Source organism: Nerophis lumbriciformis, linkage group LG25 (assembly GCF_033978685.3).
Source record: "Nerophis lumbriciformis linkage group LG25, RoL_Nlum_v2.1, whole genome shotgun sequence".
NCBI lineage: Eukaryota > Metazoa > Chordata > Actinopteri > Syngnathiformes > Syngnathidae > Nerophis > Nerophis lumbriciformis.
The window spans coordinates 12,100,674-12,127,922 of record NC_084572.2 but is presented as its reverse complement, the minus strand read 5'-3'; the positions used below and the strand labels follow the sequence as shown (position 1 = coordinate 12,127,922).

Sequence of the window (27,249 nt, the reverse complement as noted above, 5' to 3'; positions counted from 1 at the left end):
AGTTTCAGTTTCAGGACCTCAGGGTCGCATGGTAGCGAAGATTGTGATTCAAGATGCAGAAGGTAGCAGGAGACCGCGTGCAGGTACGAGCTATTTGATAAACAAGGACAAAAACACGAAGGCACATATGCAGCGATGTGCGAGCCAAACCAACACTAATGCGTTAGGGAATGCACAAAAACCTAGGACTATGCAGAAACAAACCTACTTGGAAGCTTCACAAAAGGGAACAGCGTTCAACAGCATACATACAGATAACAATCTACCGACAAAGACCACAGCACCAGGTGGATTTATATAGCGACGACTAAACTCAAAACAGGTGCGCTGGGAGACAAAATAAAGCTGCTGCAGGACACTCAAAAAGAAAGTGGAACTACAAAATAGGTGTGCAGGAGAGGAACTCAACATTAAACATGGAAAAACACTAATAAATTCAAAATAAGGTGACAGTAATCCCTTAAAACTCAAGGATTTTTAATCATCAAACATATACAGTAGTTCATACAGTATATACCTCTGAGTAGATGCAGATCAGTGATAGGTTCTTTAAATGTATTTTCTTAATCTGCAAAAGTGGGATAAAAAAAAAAACCGGCTGGGGTCATTTTTGACCCCACTTTTGGAAGAGGGTTGTTGTGATACAAAAACTGCAATTTCTTAAAAATAATGAAAAATGCAAATTGCCTCATGTCACAAACATGTTTCATGGGGAATACCTAAAATATGTAAATATCAAAAAAATTAAAAATTTTGAAGAATAACAACCCGGTTTATTGCAAAAACACATTGATTTTAACTGGGGTCATTTTTGACCCAACTCATGGAAGCATGTAGGTATTGATAGGTTGTCTAAGCAATGAAGCTATTCAATATTGTATATTGAACCTACTGGCTGTGCTCTCTTAGCACAGAGTGATCGATCTGAACTCAAAAGAATACAACACAGACAGAGGTGTTTCGTTTTTTAACAACTTTATTAACTCTCTTGATGTCACATAAACCTGACGTGAAGCAAAGTGAACTCTCAATTTACATTATCAATAAAAACACATTTTATTTTTACAAATTAAAATGAAAGAAGATAAACATACTTAAACACTCAAATAAAAATATGTGAAAGCAGTATTTGTTTCTCCTGCCAAGAAAGTATACTGTGTATATTTATTTAACACATTTTTTAAACTTGGTTAAAATAATTCAGTAAGTACTTTTTGAGCACATTCAACAATAAAGTGATAATAATGATAACCGCTATAATTTTGGTCACAATCAATCACCGTAATATAACTTTTTTATATCATTACACCGCAAATGCACACCAAGCAAATAACCCCCAAATCTTTACTCTGCATATATTCCAAACCAAAACAAGCTGAGACCCAGTAAAAAAGATGACTGACAATTAATATTTTACTCTTTTGCAGTGATGTTAATATTTATAGATTTTGTGGTTAAAGTGTTATACTCTGGAAGTAAGTGAAGTTCAAAACCAGCAATTGAATAACCATTTTTTAATGGGATTTTTTTTGTTTCTATTATCACTGATGTGACATGCATTGGTACAAGTGTGACTGTGCCCCACCTAGGGACGGGTTTCTGTTCAGAACTGGTTCCCACAGTGTATAAATTCCTTGGAATCGCTTGAAAAATTTTCAAACGATTCACTCAACGATTTATGCGGGCGGGAATGACATCACTACACAACGAGCGTAGTCACTATGCAACGGGCGTAGTGACGTCAGACAGCGGAAAGATGCGCTGGGCGAAAGAAACGCTCCAAAGTTTAGCTATATGATTGCAACAGCACAACTTTCAACAATTGCTCGGTTGCTATTTCAAGATAAGTAGGAAATACGAGCAATATGTTGAAACATTTGAACTCCCAGCATGCTATACTGTAACTATATGAATGTCGTTTTTGAACCGCACCTATCTTATCCAAGCACTCGTCATCTCCCGTAAATAAAACAGCAAGGTACTAACACTTGCCTAATTGTCAAAGCTGCTATTAGCTTTTAAATTGAAATGAATGCCTTCTTATTTAGATAAGCATGATGAGCAACAGATTCCGATGTCACAGAGCAGTGACAAAGTTTGTGGTCAAAGGCTTGTACCCATTTGCCACTGATTTTCAGTAGGTAAATGTTCAATTGTAGCCAGAGAAAAGTTGCATGTTTTCCTCTAACAAGATGTTCACTCAGTCATTCCCATTATATATTTATTCGGGAGATGACTACGAGTCTCAACTTTAAGTACAAACCCCCAAACAGTTTAAGTAAATGTAAATGTTACATTATTGTGTCATTTCTGCAAATGTTTTATTTTGGTAAATGCTACAGAAGAATATTTATTTCTTATATTTATTTTATTTAATTTTAACTTTTTTTTTCTATGTTATGTGCCTCTTAATACCTTACTGTTGGCTTTGTGAGGTCATGTTACCTTCAAGCTAAACAATGTTGATGCTGATTCACATTTTTGTCAACTTTTTTTTCCAAATAAGAATCGATAAGAGAATCGATAAAAAAACGATTTGTTAAAAAGAATCGGAACTGGAAAAATCTTATCAATTCCCATCGGTAGCCCCACCAGACCAACGCTCTCTGTCATTTTTGTCCTCTGTGGGGCATTAGAGCATGCTTATTAAAATGCTATTGAAATTTATCAAGTTTTTAATGACTCAAATAGACTACTAGTCCTTAAATCCTTTGTTAATCGCGTCTAATTGTGTCCGGGCTTGACCGTGATAAATTAATTCTCACAAAGTGGAAGTTATTAGTTTTAAATAGACTGTTTTCATAGCTAAGGCATAAAAAAAAAAACGTTTGCGACCTTCAAAATTTTTTTGTAAAAGTTAGTCAAATTAATCGGCGCAGCAAAGACGGCGCTGACATTAGCCGTGTCATTAATATTGAGCGGCGCAAGTCCTGCCGTGTTGTTCCAACTGTTTGCATAGTTCACGTCAAAGGCTTACCAATGTGGAGATGTGTTATTGATGAGACGGGAGTCGAAAATGAAGTGCATCAACAGTATTACTCTCTACTTAACATGAAAAACAAGCACGTACAGTAAATAATAGCTTCATCGGCATGGAAAGGGAAGTTCCCCATGGTAGTTATCTCTCTACGGTATATATACAAACATCTTGTGATCACAACAATACTGTATAATAATATAAACTAAGACAAATATTGTACTGTTATACATAAAACAAACATAAATAATACTTAATTTAAAGGGGCTAACTTTTCTTACTTATTGGTACCTGCAGTTGTGTATCTGGGTTCAGCATAAGTCCCTTTCTTCCTACTTTCCCCAAACAAACTGTTTGGAATGTGCTCCTTTTGTGACGTTGTTGCCGTGTGTGATGTCAGCGGATGATCCATATATGGTACAAATGTACCCAGAGTGCCTTGCGTGTGTCCGCCATTGTAGTCTGCGCTGTTGTCAATATGGTTTTTTTGCTATTCTCTTGTTGTGGGGCAGACTGGCTCCGCTGTTACCATTTCTAATACAAAGTAGCGTATAGTTGTAACTTATATCTGTTGGTAGACTCCATATGGAAGCGCTAAAAACTACAACAAAGTGGGTGTGGAGAAGATGCAGTTGAAGTGTAGGCGCGTAAATAGGACCCGCCCACAAAAAGGCGCATCCTGAAGAGATGGTCAAAAAGCGGTAAAACATAATCTATGCAACATTTTAACCAAAGAAACACCGTTACATGTTATTTAGACCACAAGAAAGTTTTTTATATGTAGAAAAAAAAATTCTATAAGGACCCCTTCAATGTTTAATTTAGACCAAAAATACATAATGTTTGCTTATTTTATAAGTGTGTCTACTTCAGAATCAGAATCAGAATCAGAATCAGCTTTATTGTCATTACGCAAGGTAACGAGATTGAGGCCATTCCATACAGTGCGATGTGTGCATGCTAGAAAAACAATGTGCAAATATATAAAAATATAAAAAATGTAGAAGTGCAATGAATATGGTGTGAAATGAATATATACATGAAAAAAAACAAAACAAAAACAGGGTGGTTGGTGGAATGGGTTATTGCACCGAAATAAAGGGGAACATTATCACCAGACCTATGTAAGCGTCAATATATACCTTGATGTTGCAGAAAAAAGACCATATATTTTTTTAACCGATTTCCGAACTCTAAATGGGTGAATTTTGGCGAATTAAACGCATTTCTATTATTCGCTCTCGGAGCGATGATGTCACAACGTGACGTCGCATCGGAAAGCAATCCGCCATTTTCTCAAACACATGACAAACACCGAGTCAAATCAGCTCTGTTATTTTCCGTTTTTTCGACTGTTTTCCGTACCTTGGAGACATCATGCCTCGTCGGTGTGTTGTCGGAGGGTGTAACAACACGAACAGGGACGGATTCAAGTTGCACCAGTGGCCCAAAGATGCGAAAGTGGCAAGAAATTGGACGTTTGTTCCGCACACTTTACCGACGAAAGCTATGCTACGACAGAGATGGCAAGAATGTGTGGATATCCTGCGACACTCAAAGCAGATGCATTTCCAACTGGACTGGACAGATCAGCTTTCAGGAAAAGAGAGCGGATGAGGGTATGTCTACAGAATATATTAATTGATGAAAACTGGGCTGTCTGCACTCTCAAAGTGCATGTTGTTGCCAAATGTATTTCATATGCTGTAAACCTAGTTCATAGTTGTTAGTTTCCTTTAATGCCAAACAAACACATACCAATCGTTGGTTAGAAGGCGATCGCCGAATTCGTCCTCGCTTTCTCCCATGTCGCTGGCTGTCGTGTCGTTTTCGTCGATTTCGCTTGCATACGGTTCAAACCGATATGGCTCAATAGCTTCAGTTTCTTCTTCAATTTCGTTTTCGCTACCTGCCTCCACACTACAACCATCCGTTTCAATACATGCGTAATCTGTTGAATCGCTTAAGCCGCTGAAATCCGAGTCTGAATCCGAGCTAATGTCGCTATACCTTGCTGTTCTATGCGCCATGTTTGTTTGTATTGGCATCACTGTGTGACGTCACAGGAAAATGGACGGGTGTATATAACGATGGTTAAAATCAGGCACTTTGAAGCTTTTTTTAGGGATGTTGCGTGATGGGTAAAATTTTGAAAAAAACTTCGAAAAATAAAATAAGCCACTGGGAACTGATTTTTAATGGCTTTAACCCTTCTGAAATTGTGATAATGTTCCCCTTTAATGTCCAAAAATATGAACAATTTTGCATTTATATTTAAGAACACATTTATTACGGTTGCTGGTGGGGCAGTCTTCCCGTCCAGCTGCGGGGAGTCTCTAAGCCCCTAGGGCGGGGCGTCGCGCCTTTCTGCCCGTGTGGGGGGTGGTCTCTCGCTGGCTTGGGGGCTAGCTGTCTTCTGCTTCTCCCGTGCCTTGTCCTCTGCTGGGCGTGTCTGTCTGCGGCCTGCTGCTGGCTCTTTCAGGCGGCACGGTGGGCCGAGCTCTGGGGTTCCTGTCGCTGGCCGACCTGGCTGCGTGGGGCCGGTGGTCCCTTGTTCCCTGGGCGCCACACCTGCTGTTTGTGGGTTGGGCTCTCTGGGTGGCTGGGGCCATACTCTGGCTCCCGCACATACTGGGAGTCAAATATATTGTACATACAAATACACATATATATTCACATTCACGTTCACCTACGCTCCCACATACATACACAAATACAGTACATACCTACACACTCAAAGTTCATACATCCACACGCACGTTCGCTGTACAAACATACATATACACATACTGTACATATACATTCACTGTACAAACATACATAGATACTGTACATATACATTCACTGTACAAACATACATATATACATACTGTACATATACATTCACTGTATAAACATACATATACACATACTGTACATATACATTCACTGTACAAACATACATATACACATACTGTACATATACATTCACTGTACAAACATACATATATACATACTGTACATATACATTCACTGTATAAACATACATATACACATACTGTACATACACTCATGCATAAAATCATGTTTCATCAAACATATATTAACGTTGTTACCCTAGGGTAAACTAGGTAACACATGGCACACTGACAAAGCCTAACCTATTGTTGCTATAACAATCTACAAAGTTAATATGGCTGGCTTCTCTTTCTTCCCCTCCATTTATCTGCTTTCTTTTGTATTTCAAGTTATCATTACATATATGTATTGTTGCATTTGAACAATTGTATTGTTGATAATAGAGGTAAATTATTGTTATTATTCATTTTCAACACTGCTATATCTATTGGTGTTTGTATTGCTCCATTTGTAGTGTAATAACGTTCATTGTCATTTCTGTATTATTATTTATTTCACTAACTGCTTCTTTGCTATCACTTTTAATATCATATTTGTACATATCCTATTTGCTGATGTTGTTCTATTGTTGTTGTTATTGTTGTGTTTGCTGTTGTTGTTTTTGTCTCTCTGTCTTATCCCCCTCTTGTCTCCACAATTTCCCCCTCTGTCTTCCTTTTTTTTTTCTCTTTCTATCCCCTCCTGCCCAGCTGCACCAAATAATAATATAAATCCATTTAATAAAGTCAAATACAAATAGGGCAACAAGAGAAGTATCCCACACTTCTCTTTTGTAAAGTACATTTGTACAGTCAATATGGGCATCTACATCAACAATATGATTTGCCTGAGAAGCTGAACAGGACAAAAAAAAAAGAAAAGAACACATTTATTATAAGCCCAAAAGAAGCCGCTCAAATTGATATTTTTTTTGTGCACAAAGCTTTATTCGTAATTAAGTGAATTACTGTATTTATTTGTATACAGAATGTATTTATTTCCAAAAGTGTCAATCAAATATAAAAAAGTACTTCACTGAAAAAAAGGTTGAGAACCGTAGACATGATTTACTTACTCTCAAGTAAAATAAATCTGACCTAATACTGCCTGTTTATTTACATGGCATCAATGTAAAAATTACTGTACTACGTCAATAGCCTGCTTTGTAAAAACTACCCTAAATGCAAACCACCCAGGTCTACAGGTCTACTTATAGTAGCAGGAACTAAGGGTTCCAGGAAATTCCCTGAAACGTTGGTGGAAAATGGCCTATGTTGTCTGACAAATATGATCAATTAAAAAATACCAAAAACACTTCGGAGTGACTACTGTATCTTTCTTGGTACATAGCCTACCTGCAATACTGTACGGGCCATAGTGTTTGACCTACCATTACCTTACAAATAAAATAATTCCCATGCATTTTGCACGTCAACTTTAATCAGACATGTCAAGTATTGTGAGGAGAGTGCCGAGTGGAAAATGATCACACATTAGAGTGGCAAAATCTGTTAAACCTTGCATGAAATTGATGTCATGGTGTATGCAGTAGCTCCACCCCTGGAAGCCTGTTGACTTTTGACAGGACTTTATCAGCCATCATGTCACAAACTGCAACCGAGGGTGTGTGTGTGTGTGTATGTATGTGTGTGTGCGTGTGTGTGTGTGTGTGTGTGTGTGTGTGTGTGTGTGTGTGTGTGTGTGTGTGTGAGAGAGAGAGAGAGAAGAGTAGTGGAAGAAAATAAGTAATGGATGAGTGACATTATGGTACTAATCAACTCTTGATTGTAGAAACACTCAATATGCAGGCTGACAGGGGCTTCTCTTAGGTGCACATCAAAAAGGCTGGGAGGGAGCTGATATGAGTGTTATTAATATGTGTGCATGCATGGGGAAGAAATGGGGGAGGTGTGTGATGAGGGTCTTGGATTGCGCTGTAATCCTTTCGCCCTGGTTGGAAATGACCCTGCACAGTCTGGCATAAACAATGAGGATGCACGCACGCATGCAAACAAAAACAATGGCTTGCTCATGACACTGCTCAGATGTTTTGACTCCATGATGGGAAAGTGTCCGCAGCAGACACTGGCTGATTTACTGCAAGAGAAGGTTGGTTGTGTTTGTGGGGTAGAGCTTTGCTTACACTTCTGCTGTGAGGCAACATTTGCTATGCTGTGTCTGGGATACTTCCAATGGGACAATGTTAAGGGTGAATGTTGAGATGTTGTGCAGGTTTAATTAATGATTGCCTGCACTTCTCATTGGGGATAGCATACATTCCTCATCCACCGCAGCAGATGGTAAATGTTTTGACTTATTCCTGCACAGCTCACGTCTAGTACAAGTGCACTTAATTGTTGTTTGTACATCTCCCACCCAGGATAAACACATATTCTGTCACATAGCTAAGCAAACTGTGAATGCAAACTGGTTAAGATGGTTTTCTTGTCTCATTAACTGATTTAAAATATGTTTCATTAAGGTTTTTTCTAAATGATGTCTGACACAAAGTAGATCAGTGTGATGCTTTTCATATTACTGTCTTGACACTGCATGCATATCATTGCCCTCTGATTTTTTGGCTCATCCTACACAGTTGCAGGAGCGTAAATCAATCCATAGGGCATTTTTAAAATAGCTTAATAGGTGTCAAAATATGTTCTCTTAGTTTTTTCTCATGCTTTTGCACCCCTCTTTAATTTCTACAGCAATAGAACTACCAGTATGTCTGTGTGTGTTTTTGTGCGAGCGTCTGTGGAGGTGTGTACACCACCTACAAAACAATATTGGCAGCATGTCAGGTGCTATGTGGAAGTTCATTATTTCAGTTACTCCACAGGGCATACAACATGGCTGCTAGCCAAATTGTATTTTGCTGTCTGTTGCCCTGCTGACTCATTCTCTCTTACAGTAGGTACATCTGCATTACTTAATGTCTAACACCACTACATAAATCACTACAAAGATTATGGTGTTAAGGCTAACATAACATGAGAGGGGTCTTGGCTCTGGCCATAAGATATATATTTTTTCAGCAATGTTTGAATGACTTCTTATTTATTTCTGTGTATGTGTCAAAAGGACAACAAATAATAGTGCCCTGGGACTGAATAACACATCAGCACTCACTAGCTGATGGTTGGTTGAGGTTTTTCCTTTCTGTTGTTGATAATGTTGTAGTGTTGTCCCGATACCAATATTTTGGTACCGGAACCAAAATTATTTCGATATTTTTCTGTACTTTTCGATACTTTTCTAAAAAAAAAAGGGGACCACAAACATTTTTATTATTGGCTTTATTTTAACAAAAACTCGTAGGGTACATTAAACATATGTTTCTTCTTGCAAGTTTGTCCTTAAATAAAATAGTGAACATAAAAGACAACTTGTCTTTTATTAGTAAGTAAGCAAACAAAGGCTCCTAATTTAGTCTGCTGACATATGCAGTAACATATCGTGTCATTTTCCATTCTATTATTTTGTCAAAATTATTAAGGACAAGTGGTAGAAAATGAATTATTAATCTACTTGTTCATTTACTGTTAATATCTGCTTACTTTCTCTTTTAACATGTTCTATCTACACTTCTGTTAAAATGTAATACTAATTTATTCTTCTGTTGTTTGGATGCTTTACATTATGTTTGGATGATACCACAAATTTGGGTATCAATCCGATACCAAGTCGTTGCAGGATCATACATTGGTCATATTCAAAGTCCTCATGTGTCCAGGGACATATTTCCTGAGTTTATAAACATAATATCAATTTTAAAAAAACAAAAGAAGATGTTGTGATGCCAAAAAATATCGACGTAATCATAGTAGTATCGACTAGATACGCTACTGTACTTGGTATCATTACAGTGGATGTTAGGTGTAGATCCACCAATGGTGTTTGTTTACAGTTTGACGCCGGTGAGCTACGGTGTGTAGTGAAGCATGTTTAGCTATTCCTCGTCCTGCAGGGATGATACTTGTAAGAAACGTACTTTATTTGTCGCCATGGAGGCGAGGATTAGTGATTTAGAAGTAGCTAAAACACTGCCGACTGGGGCATGACTTTAGCCGCTAGCTAGCTAGCCATGTCTTAAAGCACCTCTTCCTGAGGGCGTTTCAGTGTTATAACTTCAGCTTTATCTTTAGTTTGCGTCTACACACTGTGTCTGCTTGTAAGTACTCCGTGATTGTGCTCGTCTGCTTGTAAACCAGCAATGACACGACGTGACGACGACGGTAGCGCGGGAGAGTGGCGGACCGTTACTTTTCAGAGGCGGTATCGTACCGAATATGATTAACTAATATCGCAGTAGTATACTAATACCGGTATACCATCCATCCATCCATTAATGTACATTCTGGGTGTCTCACTCAGTGAAAAAAAATAGTCATAATGTTTTTAGCATTCAATCAAACATTATTGTGAGTTTTTGCATTAGTGTTCCTGAAAAAAGGGACCCAAGCACACATACTGCGCAGCAGTTTTATTTATTTATTTATTTATATATGTATATATATATATATATATATATATATATATATACCTATTTTACACTTTTTTTTCTCTCAATGTCGCTCCTGAGTCAAAATAATTGCCCAGGCTTGTGCTAATCCAAATAATTTTTATTTGTGTGTTTCCAGTATGACCCAGAGAATTCGGGCTTCATCAGTACCGAGCGCTTCAGAGACCTATTGGCAACCCATGGCTCCGAGCTCGACCCCCACAAACTTGAAGTCCTCTTGGCCCTCGCCGATGGTAACTCGGATGGGAAGATCTGTTACCAGGACTTTGTCAACCTGGTGAGACACTTAAGAAATAGGGAAGACACACCTATGGCTACTTATCCTAACATGTATGTTTTGGACTGTGGGAGGACCCACGTCATGCAAGCTCCACACAAAAAAGCCCAAATTACTGATGGTTCAAATATTGAAACAATTTGCTGCGAGCCAACAGCACTAGAAATAGTATTGAGTCTGTTTGTAATAAAACTGTACCGGTTAAGATAAACTTTTTTGATTTTAGGCACTGTATTTGAGATGCAACTATCAGGTTTTGTAAGAAAATATTCCCTGACAGATAATACATTTCCCCCCTTAATGCCCAACTTGCTCTGGTTTCAGTTTAATCTTCTAACTGCACCTTCTGCTGGTTGCCCAAAGTCCCATTCAAACATCTTCTGCTCAGAATAAATGTATATTCAAATCTTTTGCATACAGTGTAACCAAAGTAGTTAAATGCAATCCATTGGAGGGGGTTGTTGGATCTTTAAGTTATTAAGATTTCCTCCAAACATAAACCATCAGTACAGCTCTTGTTTTCAGTAACATTTTAGCACAGTCATTACCGGTACTCCATCCATCCATCCATTTTCTACCGCTTGTCCCTTTCGGGGTCGTGGGGGGTGCTGGAGCCTATCTCAGCTGCATTCGGGCAGAAGGCGGTGTACACCCTGGACAAGTCGCTACCTCATCCCAGCGCCAACACAGATAGACAGACAACATTCACACTCACATTTACACACGAGGGCCAATTTAGTGTTGCCAATCAACTTATCCCCAGGTGCATGTCTTTGGAGGTGGGAGGAAGCCGCAGTACCCGGAGGGAATCCATGCAGTCACGGGTAGAACATGCAAACTCCACACAGAAAGACCCCGAGCCTGGGATTGAACTCAGGACCTTCGTATTGTGAGGCACATGCACTAACCTCTGTTCCACCGTGCAGCCCCAATCATTACTCATAAAAGTGTAAAAACAAGCTACACAAGTAGATTTTGTTTTGCTTGCACGGATTTGGAGTACACCAATACAGAGTACAAACAGGTTATGATATTAAAGGGGTCATGTTATGATATTTTTTCTACATTTAAAACACTTCCTTGCACAGAATTCACTTTACATACAACTTCAAGCCGCTTTCTGGCGTTTTGGGGGCGGTCTTTTTTACGTGCAAAGCCTTCCTCCAGGCCAAGCCGCCTTCAACTGCGTCTCCACCCTGTCAGCTATGTTGTAGTTTTAAGCACTTCCATATCGTGTCAACTTACAGATATACTGTAAGTTAGAACTATATGCCACTTTTTAGCAAGGGATTTTAGCATGCATGTGCATGTACAAGCCAGTCTGCCCCACAACAAGAGAAAAGAGAAGAAAAAGTAACTTATTGACTACAACTGCTCATTTAGAGCAAGTTTGGAAGAAGGGAAGATTGTTTTTATAAATATCTTGTAAAATTTTTGGGATACCACCTACACAAAAACAGGTACCAACTGGTAATATGCATAATAGGACCCATGTAGACCTATGTTCATTATAGGGATGCAATTAGTCGTAAAAATCGATCATGAAAATTTTCGCAGACAAATATTACTATACATAGTATATTAGTATAATAGTCAGTGACGTCATTACTTGTGTTTTTCCGTATGAGAACGAACGAATGTCAGTGCGACCGGTGATTGGCAAGAAACAGGAAGAGAAAAATAGCTGCGACCTCTACAACAATAACGCGAGCGAAAACATTGAAATTATTGGAATATTTAACTTGAACAATTTGCTCAATTTGCAAAGCGAACGTTTCTTTTTTAGGTCCGTACGTTTGTGACGCGCGAGCATTTACAGCATAGGATTGTCAGACTCGGACTCCCCTTGGTAAGACTGTTAGTTTGCCCATGAATTGATTAACGTGGACAAGTTGAAAAACTTATTCGGGTGTTACCATTTAGTGGTCAATTGTACGGAATATGTACTGTACTGTGTAAACTGTAGTGTTTCATATAATGTATTCTCTTCCTTTGCAATCTACTAATAAAAGTTTCAATCAATCAAAAACATTTTTAGCTAGCTGTTTATACTGTATACCCGTGTGCAGCTTTCTAAACACATCATCATTATCATCATCACAAAATGCTCTTTTCTTTTTGAGAATGTTTGAGAATGAGCGTTGGCTATTGCCTCAGGTTTAGGTAAAAGCCACTGAAAATGAGTCCGCGAGCCACTAGTTAAAAATCACTGTGTCAACAAATCTGGCTTCAGCGTTTGCGCGTGTGTGGGAATTACTGAGCTTTTTGATCTCAGCATAGTGCGACATTATCTTGTGTTTATAAATCTTCCATCCATCCATTTTCTACCGTGCTGTGTTTATAAATCTCATTTAACATTAATATTGAATTACGGGACCTGGTTTCATTTTGTACTGCGGGAGAAAATAAACAAGCATTAGTGATAATACAAAAAAAACTGTACATTGCTGTGCTATGCAAGTGGGTACTGGTTTTAAAGATAAACAACGACATTATAAAGCATGACCAAGTCAGCTGTGTTTGCTTTCTCAGTCTTCTGATTGAACAAAATGTACAACAGCCGAGATTTTTTTAAACACCGGATTGAGGAAAAGTCCAGTGTTTGATTGTGTGTACATGGCATAAGTTGATTGGGTTATGGTTAGATATTTTTTATACAGTTCTGTCGTCATCATCACTATTTTCAATGCACTTGTGAAAGGTTATGTACAAGCAAAGCCAAAGAAAATGCAAAAAACTAAAAATATGCACTTGGAGTTTAGCTTCGTCCAAACTGTTTTGAGGTTCCTGCACTGTAACTCACATAAAAGATAATGTTAGTGTGGAATTAGTGTATTACATTTACCTAAACGTGGATGTTCTTGGGTTCCGTTTTTAGTTCTCCCATGTGAACAAAGTCTTTGAAAGGCCATGCGGGAGAGGACAGGCTTTATTTGTTCTGCTGTCTTCTCTTTGCACTGCACTTTCTTTCATCAATATGACTGACAGCCACTGCCTGATGATGCAGTGTTCAAGTCCCCTTCTCTCATCCCTCCACCTCTCCTTCCATTTTTCTTTTACCTTTCCTTCTTTCTTTTATCCTTTGCTTCAGTGCTTATCGCTCCTTCTGTCGAATGTCACACTGCAGTGTTGCTTCATTTATATCGCCACACCTCCTGTAATTCATATACCTCCCTGAGGCAAGTTGTTTCTTTCCATTTGGAGGTGAAATGATTCTGCCTATGGAAGTGCTGTTTACCTATAGCCTTTACATAAAACTTAACTACAAACCCTGTTTCCATATGAGTTGGGAAATTGTGTTAGATGTAAATATAAACGGAATACAATGATTTGAAAATCCTTTCCACCCATATTCAATTGAATGCACTACAAAGACAAGATATTTGATGTTCAAACTCATAAACTTAATTTTTTTTTGCAAATAATAATTAACTTAGAATTTCATGGCTGCAACACGTGCCAAATTAGTTGGGGAAGGGCATGTTCACCACTGTGTTACATGGCCTTTCCTTTTAACAACACTCAGTAAACGTTTGGGAACTGAGGAGACACTTTTTTTAAGCTTCTCAGGTCGAATTCTTTCCCATTCTTGCTTGATGTACAGCTTAAGTTGTTCAACAGTCTGGGGATCTCCATTGTGGTATTTTAGGCTTCATAATGCGCCACACATTTTCAATGGGAGACAGGTCTGGACTACAGGCAGGCCAGTCTAGTACCTGCACTCTTTTACTATGAAGCCATGTTGATGTAACACGTGACTTGGCATTGTCTTGCTGAAATAAGCAGGGGGGTCCATGGTAACGTTGCTTGAATGGCAACATATGTTGCTCCAAAACCTGTATGTACCTTTCAGCATAATGGCGCCTTCACAGATGTGTAAGTTACCCATGTCTTGGGCACTAATACACCCCCATACCATCACTGATGCTGGCTTTTCAACTTTGCGCCTATAACAATCCGGATGGTTCTTTTCCGCTTTGGTCCGGAGGACACGAAGTCCACAGTTTCCAAAAACAATTTGAAATGTGGACTCGTCAGACCACAGAACACTTTTCCACTTTGTATCAGTCCATCTTAGATGAGCTCAGGCCCAGCGAAGCTGTCGGCGTTTCTGGGTGTTGTTGATAAACGGTTTTCGCCTTGCATAGGAGAGTTTTAACTTGCACTTACAGATGTAGCGACCAACTGTAGTTACTAACAGTGAGTTTCTGAAGTGTTCCTGAGCCCATCTGGGGATATCCTTTACACACTGATGTCGCTTGTTGATGCAGGACAGCCTGAGGGATCGAAGGTCACGGGCTTAGCTGCTTACGTGCAGTGATTTCTCCAGATTCTCTGAACCCTTTGATGATATTACGGACCGTAGATGGTGAAATCCCTAAATTGCTTGCAATAGCTGGTTGAGAAAGGTTTTTCTTAAACTGTTCAACAATTTGCTCACGCATTTGTTGACAAAGTGGTGACCCTCGCCCCATCCTTGTTTGTGAATGACTGAGCATTTCATGGAATCTACTTTTATACCCAATCATGGCACCCACCTGTTCCCAATTTGCCTGTTCACCTGTGGAATGTTCCAAATAAGTGTTTGATGAGCATTCCTCAACTTTATCAGTATTTATTGCCACCTTTCCCAACTTCTTTGTCACGTGTTGCTGGCATCAAATTCTAAAGTTAATGATTATTTGCAACAAAAAAAAATGTTTATCAGTTTGAACATCAAATATGTTGTCTTTGTAGCATATTCAACTGAATATGGGTTGAAAATGATTTGCAAATCATTGTATTCCGTTTATATTTACATCTAACACAATTTCCCAAATCATATGGAAACTGGGTTTGTATAACCTTTTTAACGCAGAATGGTTGCATCAGGGGCAGCACGGTGGTAGAGAGGTTAGTGCGTCTGCCTCACAATACGAAGGTCCTGAGTAGTCGTGAGTTCAATCCCGGCCTCTGGATCTTTCTGTGTGGAGTTTGCATGTCCTCCCCGTGACTGCGTGGGTTCCCTCCGGGTACTCCGGCTTCCTCCCACCGCCAAAGACATGCACCTGGGGATAGGTTGATTGGCAACACTAAATTGGCCCTAGTGTGTGAATGTGAGTGTGAATGTTGTCTGTCTATCTGTGTTGGCCCTGCGATGAGGTGGCGACTTGTCCAGGGTGTACACCGCCTTCCGCCCGATTGTAGCTGAGATAGGCTCCAGCGCCCCCCGCGACCCCGAAGGGAATAAGCGGTAGAAAATGGATGGATGGATGGTTGCATCAGAGATGAAACAGTAGATCTCAGATTTATACCATTGTGGGTATGTGTCCCAGCATTGCAGACCACCCTTACACAATAGTGGCATCCTGGCTCTGATACTATGTCCTAAGGCGGAAAATTTCCTAGTACATACTCATCTCCCTTTACCCCATGGAAACAAAGCTAAGTGAAGTGCAAGCTTTTTACGGTCATTGTGAATAGGGCCACACCTTTCTAATAATGACTACTATACCCTGGTGCTAAAACGTATTAAGTTAGTAAAGTTTTATAAAGAAATGTTTCTCTGATGCATGGAACAATTTAATTGCTCGAACTCCATCAAACTTTTGAAATGCTGGCTGTAAGCCAGAATTTGTTCTATCAGCCATCAACCGTTCTAAAATGCTGATATCAGAAATGTTGTCTTTAAATTGCACAAAACGTGTTGAGTTGTACTCAACTTCCTTCACTCAATGGATTATCTTAAATATTTTTCTCAAATTGACATTGTACACTTGGGGCCTGATTTACTAAAGGTTTGCGTGTAATAAATCACATGCAAACCTGATAGCACACGTAAAGCTGATCCGTGTGCAAAGTGGATTGTGTCTGCTAAGTGAGCAGAATAAGGCGTGCAATCCATTCTGCGTCTGTTTTCATTATTATGCAAAATATATGCTGATCATTAAAATGCCCACAATACTGGGAGGGGAAAATGCAAACATTATCATTTAGCACGCGATTTATCAACACTCATCACCAGGGACGTCGTATAAGGGGAAAGGTGATGACAATTCTAAGGGCCCAAAATTTATTGTGCATACACTGAACATATACCTTCCTGAGGCCCCCCTCAAACCCGCCCACCTCAACCTCCTCATGCTCTCTCAGGGAGAGCATGTCCCAAATTCCAAGCTGCTGTTTTGAGGCATGTTAAAAAAAATAATGCACTTTATGACTTTAGTAATAAATATGGCAGTGCCATGTTGGCATTTTTTTCCATAACCTGAGTTGATTTATTTTGGAAGACCTTGTTACATTGTTTAATGCATCCAGCGGGGCATCACAACAAAATTAGGCATAATAATGTGTTAATTCCACGACTGTATATATCTGTATCGGTTGATATCGGAATCGGTAATAAAGAGTTGGAGAATATCGGAATATCGGATATCGGCAAAAAAGACATTATCGGACATCCCTAGTTAAATGCTACATATTTACCTGTGGACTATCCTGAGCCAGGGCCCTTTGTTTTTTTGCACATCAGTACTTGATTGTTAAATACAACAATATACCCACTACCTATTTGTTGAGTGGTTAATTTAATCAGTGAATAGAGAATAAGACAAACAATAATACATAATTTACATGACAATACTCTGGCTTGTTAAGTTGGTAATCGTAAAAAAGGAAAAAAATTGGGTGTATTACACCATGCATCGCCAATAACACTGGAAAAACAACAAAATTGAAGGTGGCAATTAATGGAGAATAGGATTTTTTTTGTCAATGTCTGCTACCCATAGATGTCTGTTCCCCAGCGCTACTTAGTATGCGCACACATACAAAGGTTTTACATATTTGCCTTGAACAAAAAGCAGCTGCCTCGTGTACTAGTAAGTAGTGATTTTAAATGTTTCTTTTATTGTATCTTCTGACCAGTACGCATGTAAAAAATTACAGAGTGAGAAAGCTACTGGTAGGTTTTTTTTAGGGAAGAAGCCAAATTGAACCGAATAGGGACCTACACGGATATTCTTTCAGGGGGCCCAGAATTTCTGGTAATGGCCCTGCTCATCATCGTTTTGCGAGCACTAATTTGCGTTTTATTTAGCACCTGTGAGAAGGATGTGCAAACTGACAGTTCTACACATAGTTGCAAGATCCGTAATTGCGCTGCAAAGACAGACGATGGACAGACAAGAATCCTATGTTTGTGTCAACATTTTGGATGGTCAGAAATTAAAATATTAGACATGTTGTCTATTCAGCAACATCATTTTATAATCTTATAGCTGCAAGAGGACATAAGGGGCTGATTAAAACAAATGCAATTGATGCGTTTTGTCCTCTAATAATTTTTTAAGGAGGTTCGTTTTTTTCACATAGAATATATACATTTAAAATTGTTCTTATATAAAAAAAACTTAAGTGTGCATTTTTTGAGTCTTAAGCGGAGTAAGTGCATCCTCTCTCCAATGAGCGCACCTTTGGCGGTAAAAAAAAAAGAGTTGTTTCCATGTCGATGCACTGCATGGCTCCTTCTAAACTGCCCATAAAAATTGGTAATGTCTCCTGCATGTTTAAAAACATATCAAAATGCTGCAGGTAGGAAGGAGTATGATAACATGGACATGGGCATGTACAGTAAATGAAAGTGTATCTGTAGTGATGCCCCCGTAGAGTACGTAAAATCCTTATTCATCAATCAATCAATCAATCAAAGTTTATTTATATAGCCCTAAATCACTTGTGTCTCAAAGGGCTGCACAAGCCACAACGACATCCTCGGCTCAGATCCCACATCAGGGCAAGAAAAAAATCAACCCAATGGGCTACAATGAGAAACCTTTGAGGGGACCATAGATGTGGGGACCTTGGCTTGATGACTTGATGTCCTCTGGGTTTATACAGATAAACACAAACGTGACGAACCCATCCACAAACAAAGCTGCTATTACCGCATTGTAAGAGCTGGTCTCCTAAAGCTTTAGTAAAACTTGGTAATATTGCTATTCTGTCTTGGTGGTCCTTCTTACTCAACATATATGTCATCTGAAAGAACTTGGGATTGACCAGTGTGTTTTATTCCCTGAGAGGACGACTGGTCGGACGCAACAATTTCTAGACTCTTATAATTTGAAAGTCTTTCAAAGTGTAAATGGCTTGGGTTGAACAATTAAGTAGTTCACAAAGTCCAGGTATGAGACAGAGAGAGGAAGATGTCGCGCATGGTCTCTGCTCCATTCAGACTTGTCGATCTTGTACGGATCCTGACATCCAATTGCGGTTGTTTGCTCCTTATAACGAAAAAGAGACTATTTTCCACTGAATAGTTTGGGAATGTTATGTGTAGCGCTATCGTGAACGATGACGCTCCCCCTTCAAAATGGATTCCGGCATGCACTTCCGGGAAAAAATCCGAACCCCTCTATTACAGGATAAAGTTGCCAAATGGTACGTTTTCTGAGTTTTTTTTGCATGCATGTTATAGAATTGTTACATTACATTTTCAATGATAATAATGAAAATATGTGGTACATTACATGAGACATGAAAGGGTCAAAAAGACAGTCAAAAGAGGTTGGTAGATGAGAATAAATCTGAAGGTACCCCGCCTTCCGCCCGATTGTAGCTGAGATAGGCTCCAGCGCCCCCCGCGACCCCAAAGGGAATAAGCGGTAGAAAATGGATGGATGGATGGGGTAAAATATTGTGTAGAAATGCACCCAATTGCAAGAAATGTAGCCTTGATTTGCGTGAAATTTTCCTCTTTTTTTTTTGTAAGTTTTTCTCTTTTTTTCTCAAAGGGTGCTCACATGCCTGATTAAGACAACAACTTATGGTTAATTCCACCTGACTCTTTATTCACAATCCCACCAAAATGTGTATGTACGGTGGCTTATAGACTAATAGCAACGTCTTAACCCTACAAATATAAATGTTCCAAAACCCAACCATAAAGACATACTGTCAAGAAAAATGCTTCTTTTCTAAAGTCAGCCAACTTTCTTATGGGCATCCTGCTCACGTCCTCAAAGATGGACACTTCTGAGGTCAGGCTTGGGTGTCATTTGCGGCATTTTTCTTTCGCATGTGTTTTTTAAACTTAAAGCATTTACTGTATGTGATCGCATTATTTTTAATTTTCATAATTTTAGTTTTATCGTTTTTTTGTGTTTTTGGTTACTTTTTAGACCACTGATTCTCAACTGGTGGGTCGATACCTACTTTTGAGGTGCAGACCTGTTTTTAGTGGGTTGCTGGTCTTCCCCTGGTAGAGATGTGACTTTTGAAAATGAGTCGAGTCTTTTGAATGACTTTTTCAAGTGTTTGATTAGAAATCGATTGTGAATTGTCTGTCTGTGAGTCGTTCTTACTAGCGCATTTGAATAAATTAGAATACCATGCAAATGTTGTATGATTTAAAGAATTTTCATAGTTAGATCATAAAAAAATGTTTATGACCTAAACATGTTTTTAACACGATTAAAGCCCTCTAAATATGAAATAATACTTATGTAGTCACCTTTGTAGTCGTTTCACTCAATATCATAGACTTCAGTGCATTCTCTCACAGGTCGCCCGAAAGATCCATCCAAGCATCATTGCTATAAATAACATGGCCACGATGTGGAAATACGTCGTCACATTCTGGGTAATTCCTCTAAGGCCATGTTTACACTAAGTCGTTTAACCCCTTAAACAAATAATTATTTAGCCTAAGCCCCGTTACAGGCACACTAAACCAGCGTTTAAGGTCCCCCTCCTCGGACAAGCCGTGTAATTCTTGAATCTCCGGCACTTAGCTTTGTATGGACTCATTGATCGTTTACAAAGTGAGTTCGTAGAGGAAGTGACGCCAGAAAGACCTCGCCCACACAGGAACTGACGTCAGAAAGAACACGCCAGAGGCAGCTTCATAGTAAAGCAGTTTCGTAGCTCGGAGCTAACCACTGGAAATATGAAGGCGAGTCATCCAGACATGCCCGTGTTTCTCCTTCTTCTACATGTGTTGCATTGTAAAAACTTGGTCAACTTGACAGTCGCATCTACGACCATAAGTTGTGTTGTTAGCATTGCCTGTCTTGTGTTGTCATTCTAACTCACTCAAAAGCAGTGGCTAAAAAAAATGTAGTATGTGCGAACTAGAACAGAGCCAGCTGTGCTTCTCTCGCTTTAAACATCAGTAACTTTGCCACTATTTTCAGATTCTTAATATTCAAATGCCAAGCTTTTGAAGAACGTTTTCTAGAATAGTGTAAGGTGTTATTGGTAGAAAATATGAGTGAAATGTCCAAATGTCTTTTTGTCACATGACAGAACGTATTCTGCTGCTCTCATATTCCTCTTTTTCCATCTGTCATCTACTACATCTCTTCTGCGTGTTACCTGTTCCGCGCCATTCGCCATTCTCATCAGATTGTCTTGAATTCTCATTTGTCCCCTTTAACCTTTTATCTTCCTTTTCCCCCAGTCTCTTGCCGGTGGGTAAACAGGCAGAACGTCACTTGTGTTTTGTGTTCTGTACAATAAGAGAGGAAGTGCAGTCACTTCACATGAGGAATTGTATTTCTTTATGGTACATTGCCCCCCCCCCCCCCCCCCCCCCCCCCCCCACCCAGGGGAGGTCTGAATACATGTGTGTGTGTCCTCCCTGAAAACATCCTATTGAAGACATTTTGGCCAGCCTTCAGATATCTACAAGACATGTTGTAAAAGTTAAAGTTAGACTTGGGTTGCATAGTAATGAGGTTAATGCTTTGTCTGAGAACAACCTCATAGAGATAGAAAGACAGCCGTGTACGCGCTCTTCCTGGTGTGTCGCCTGCATGAGGCCATGGAACCTTGTAATCTTTTTCCCACAGTTCTCGTCTCCTGACAGAAAGGCAGAAATAATTGGCCTTTACCAAAGCCCTTAAAAGAGTGATTGCTACCGAGATACTAAAAGTCTCATTAAGTAGTGCCAGGAGCTCCTCACACAACAAAACTATCACTGCTATTATTGTATTTTATGTGTATTTTACAAAACCCGAAACCAGTGAAGTTGGCACGTTGTATAAATTCTAAATAAAAACAAAATACAATGATTTGCAAATCCTTTTCAACTTATATTCAATTGAATAGACTGCAAAGATAAGATACGTAATGTTAGAACTGGAGAACTTTGTTATTTTTTGCAAATATTAGCTCATTTGGAATTTGATGCCTCCAACATGTTTAAAAAAAGCTGGCACAAGTGGCAAAAAAGACTGAGAAAGTTGAGGAATGCTCATCAAACACTTATTTGGAACATCCCACAGGTGAACAGGCTAATTGGGAGCAGGTGGGTGCCATGATTGGGTATAAAAGCAGCTTCCATGAAATGCTCAGTCATTCACAAAAAAGGATAGTGCGAGGGTCACCACTTTGTGAACAAATGCGTGAGCAAATTGTCGAACAGTTTAAGAACAACATTTCTCAACAAGCTAGTGCAAGGAATTTAGGGATTTCACCATCGACGGTCCGTAATATCTTTAAAAGGTTCAGAGAATCTGGAGAAATCGCTGCATGTTAGAGATTATATTACGGACATTCGATCCCTCAGGCAATACTGCATCAGTGTGTAAAGGATATCACCACATGGGCTCAGGAACACTTCAGAAACCCACTGTCAGTAACTATAGTTTGTCGCTACATCTGTAAGCGCAAGTTAAAACTCTACTATGCAAAGCAAAAGCCATTTATCAACAACACCCAGAAACGCCGTCGGCTTCGCTGGGCCCGAGCTCAACTAACATGGACTGATGCAAAGAAGAAAAGTATTCTGTGGTCTGACGAGTCCACATTTCAAATTGTTTTTGGAAACTGTGGACGTCGTGTCCTCCAGACCAAAGAGGAAAAGAACCATCCGGATTGTTATAGGCGCAAAGTTCAAAAGCCAGCATGTGTGATGGTATGGGGGTGTATTACTGCCCAAGGCATGGGTAACTTACACATCTGTGAAGGCACCATTAATGCTGAAAGGTACATACAAGTTTTGGAGCAACATATGTTGCCATCCAAGCAACGTCATCATGGACGCCCCTGCTTATTTCAGCAAGACAATGCCAAGCCACGTGTTACAACAGCTTGGCTTCATAGTAAAACAGTGCGGCTCCTAGACTGGCCTGCCTGTAGTCCAGACCTTTCTTCCATTGAAAATGTGTGGCGCAATATGAAGCCTAAAATTCCACAACAGAGACCCCCGGACTGTTGAACAAATTAAACTGTACATCAAGCAATAATGGGAAAGAATTCCACCTGAAAAGCTTCAAAAATGGTTCTCCTCAGTTCCCAAATGTTTACTGAGTGTTGTTAAAAGGAAAGGCCATGTAACACAGTGGTAAAAATGCCCCTGTGCCAACTTTTTTGCAACTTGTTGCTGCCATTAATTTTTAAGTTGATAATTATTTGCAAAAATAAGTAAAGTTTCTCAGTCCGAACATTAAATATCTTGTCTTTGCGGTCTATTCAATTGAATATAAGTTGAAAAGGATTTGCAAATCATTTTATTCTGTTTTTATTTACGAATTACACAACGTGCCAACTTCACTGCTTTTGGGGTTTGTATTATGTATAAATCAGAAGATTCACCTATCGCTTAGTCATGTCGTCACACAAATTTGTACCGTCCCCTTTATAAGAAAGTATCAAAGCTCAAGTTGGAGTTGCATTTGGCGAACATGAGGTTAATAAACATTTTGATAACCATTTATAAATGCTCCAAGAGAACACAATATAATGATGTACACACAAATTATCATTATTTATTTATTTATTTGATGTATTCTGACTAACCCAGCCTGTGCCGCCTTTGTAAATATATAGCCTTAAAATACGACACATCGACTCACTTGGGCGCACACAAAAACAATGACAGAACTGAGCTATGGGGGCATGAAATAGAAATAAGATAGAGATCATGGAAGGTGAAGCAGTCTGCGGGAGACAAGGGAGCAAAGAGTCATTATGTTGTCATGGAGACTGTTATAAAACACGGAAAGTTCAGTTGTAAGGCAGCCTCAATGTCAGAGGAGAAACTACTTTCTACGGACTCTAGTAAGTCCCTGTGCTAAAGTCGGTTTCAAATTAAGATTTAGACCATATTATTACTTTTACTGACAGCAGCAACTGTACCTAACAAAATACATGGTTCACAATAGGGTCTGCGAGAATTGGAAGACTGTGAGATGGCCCACCCACCAAAAAGGAAATTTTTGTTTGGAGTTGTACTCCTTTGAGGTTTGACAGGGATGAGGAGGGGTTTGTTGGTTGCTAGGTGATAAGAATGGCATTCCGTAGTTTGTGCGGGCTGTGCTCAGAGAGCTGTGTGATGAGGGTTTAGCGGTACATTGACTGATTCTTAAAGGTTACTGCAATATACTATATAGACACAAGTATTGGGACACTTCAAGTCCAAACCATGGGGCTTGTTTTGTGGATTGAGAAAATATATTTGTCTGACTTGGGGAGATGAGGAATTGAAGAATATTCTTGGCAAGGCAAAGCACGTTTATTTATACAGCACAATTCATACACAAGGCAATTCAAAGTGCTTTACAGAAAATTAAAAGATGGCAAAAATGTAAAATCAGATTTAATTACAAAATACAATCATCGTAAAAACAATCATTATTAATTCATCAGAGTGTAGATAAAATACTTTCAGTTGTCATATGCATAATTAAATAAAAGTGTTTTCAGCCTGGATTTGAACATTGCCAACATTAAGGCCTGTCTCACATCTTCAGGAAGACTATTCCAGTTTTTAGGAGCATGAAACTGAAACACAGTTTCACCATGTTTGGTCCTGACTCTAGGCACCAGCAAGAGACCACTCCCTGAGGATCTCAGAGCTCGAGATGGTTCGTATGGCTTTAACATGTCAGAGATGTACTTAGGCACAAAATACTTATACACAGGGAGAGCCGTTATAAAGTCGATTCTCGGAGTAACAGGAAGCGAGTGCAGTGATCTAAGCACTGGACTAATATGGTCGTAGTTCCTGGTTCTAGTTAGGACTCGAGCAGCAGCATTTTTTATGTACTGCAGCTGCTCTAGACCTTGTTTAGAGAGCCCAGTGAGAAGGCCATTACACTAGTCTAACCTGCTGGAGACAAAGGCATGGATTAATCTTTCTAAGTCTGATTTAGACCTTTTTTCTCTGATTTTGGCAATGTTTTTCAGGTGGTAAAACGCTGCTGAAGTTATTGACCTAATGTGGTTGTTAAAGGGGAACATTATCACAATTTCAGAAGGCTTGAAACCAGTAAAAATCAGTTCCCAGTGGCTTATTTTATTTTTCGAAGTTTTTTTCAAAATTTTACCCATCACACAATATCCCTAAAAAAAACTTCAAAGTGCCTGATTTTAACCATCGTTATATACACCCGTCCATTTTCCTGTGACGTCACACAGTGATGCCAATATAAACAAACATGGCGGAAATAACAGCAAGGTATAGCGACATTAGCTCGGATTCAGACTCGGATTTCAGCGGCTTAACATTGTCTGATAAGATAATTACTAACAACTATGAACTAGGTTTACAGCATATGAAATACATTTGGCAACAACATGCACTTTGAGAGTGCAGACAGCCCATTTCAGGCGCGCTAAGAACATATATTTTTCCACGATTTCAGCACTCAGGTTAACCATACCTAAATAGACACAAAATACTGCATTACACAAGACTACCCGAATGTACTCGAATGATTGAAAAAAATAAATGTTTTTAAGCTCAATTATTGGTAAACACAGTTTATGTATAATAATTTACGTACAACTGCGAGTAATGAATAAAGTTTTCATCAATTAATATATTCTGTAGACATACCCTCATCCGCTCTCTTTTCCTGAAAGCTGATCTGTCCAGTTTTGGAGTTGATGTCAGCAGGCCAGGGAAGCTAGGGTCGATATTCTTCTCTTGATCATCTTCGGTGGCATAAGGGACGGTGTGAGCCAAGACATCCAGAGGGTTTAGCTTGCTCGTCTGCGGGAACAAACTGCCGCCATTGCTTGCCGTGCTACCGAGGTCCGTTGTCCCTGAATAGCTCACACACTCCGGCAGATTCAATGGGGGTCTGGCGGCAGATTTCTTTGACTTTATCGTTGGAAATGCATCTGATTTGAGTGTTGCAGGATATCCACACATTCTTGCCATCTCTGTCGTAGCATAGCTTTCGTCGGTAAAGTGTGCGGAACAAACGACTGACCATTTCGTCGGCTTTCCCCACAGCCTCGTATTTTGAACAAATTTCGTCCAATTTCTTGCCAGTTTCGCATCTTTGGGCCACTGGTGCAACTTGAATCCGTCCCTGTTCGTGTTGTTACACCCTCCGACAACACACCGACGAAAGTGAGAAAATGGCGGATTGCTTCCCGATGTGACGTCACAACGTGAATAATAGAAAGGCGTTTAATTCGCCAAAATTCACCCATTTAGAGTTCGGAAATCGGTTAAAAAAATATATGGTCTTTTTTCTGCAACATCAAGGTATATATTGACGCTTACATAGGTCTGGTGATCAATCAATCAATCAATCTTTATTTATATAGCCCTAAATCACAAGTGTCTCAAAGGGCTGCACAAGCCACAACGACATCCTCGGTACAAAGCCCACATACGGGCAAGGAAAAACTCACCCCAGTGGGACGTCGATGTGAATGACTATGAGAAACCTTGGAGAGGACCGCATATGTGGGTAACCCCCCCCCCTCTAGGGGAGACCAAAAGCAATGGATGTCGAGTGGGTCTGACATAATATTGTGAGAGTCCAGTCCATAGTGGATCCAACATAATAGTAAGAGTCCAGTCCATAGTGGGGCCAGCAGGACACCATCCCGAGCGGAGACGGGTCAGCAGCGCAGAGATGTTCCCAGCCGATGCACAGGCGAGCGGTCCACCCCGGGTCCCGACTCTGGACAGCCAGCACTTCATCCATGGCCACCGGACCTGTGCCCCCCCCCCCCCCCCCCCCCCCCCCTCAAGGAAAAGGGGAGCAGAGGAGAAAAGAAAAGAAACGGCAGATCAACTGGTCTAACAGGGGGGCTATTTAAAGGCTAGAGTATACAAATGAGTTTTAAGATGGGACTTAAATGCTTCTACTGAGGTAGCATCTCTAATTTGAGTGATAATGTTCCCCTTTAAAGTTGAAGTATGTGTCCATTATTACTCCTAGATTTTTAACCTGATTATTAGATTTCAGTGAGAGGGTCTCAATGTGACCAATAATAATTTCCCGTTGTTTCTGTGGGCCAAAGACAATGATCTCAGTTTCGTCTGAGTTGAGTTGAAGAAAATTGTTTTGCATCCACACACTGATCTGTTCCATGCAGGGACAAAGTGAATCAACAGGCCGACGTTCACCTGCCGTCAGTGACACGCAGATCTGAGTGTTTTCTGCGTAGTTGTGGTTGGACACATTGAAGCTGCGTATTAGCTGGCCTAGTGGCAGCATGTACAAGTTGAACAATAGAGGTCCCAGTATCGAGCCCTTCGAGTGGAAGTAAGGTCCCTCCAAAACCCATATTAATTGATTAGGAGATGTACAGTATGTATTTTGCTACATTTAGTGTATCTTGTTTAGAATAAACACACATAATTAT

The 27,249-nt window shown here is 39.7% G+C and overlaps 1 protein-coding gene across 3 annotated transcripts in view; it reads left to right on the top strand.

Moving 5' to 3' along the window:
* rhbdl3 (rhomboid, veinlet-like 3 (Drosophila)) overlaps positions 1-27,249 on the top strand; it is a 107,808-nt gene that overhangs the window by 51,590 nt on the left and 28,969 nt on the right. For all 3 annotated transcript variants that reach the window (XR_009817675.2, XM_061983728.2, XM_061983727.2), the window contains exon 4: positions 10,495-10,653. Coding sequence is in view for 2 of the 3 variants with exons in the window: in XM_061983728.2 (XP_061839712.1) it covers positions 10,495-10,653 (159 nt within the window). In the remaining variant the exon portion in view is untranslated. The remainder of the gene's footprint in view (positions 1-10,494; positions 10,654-27,249) is intronic.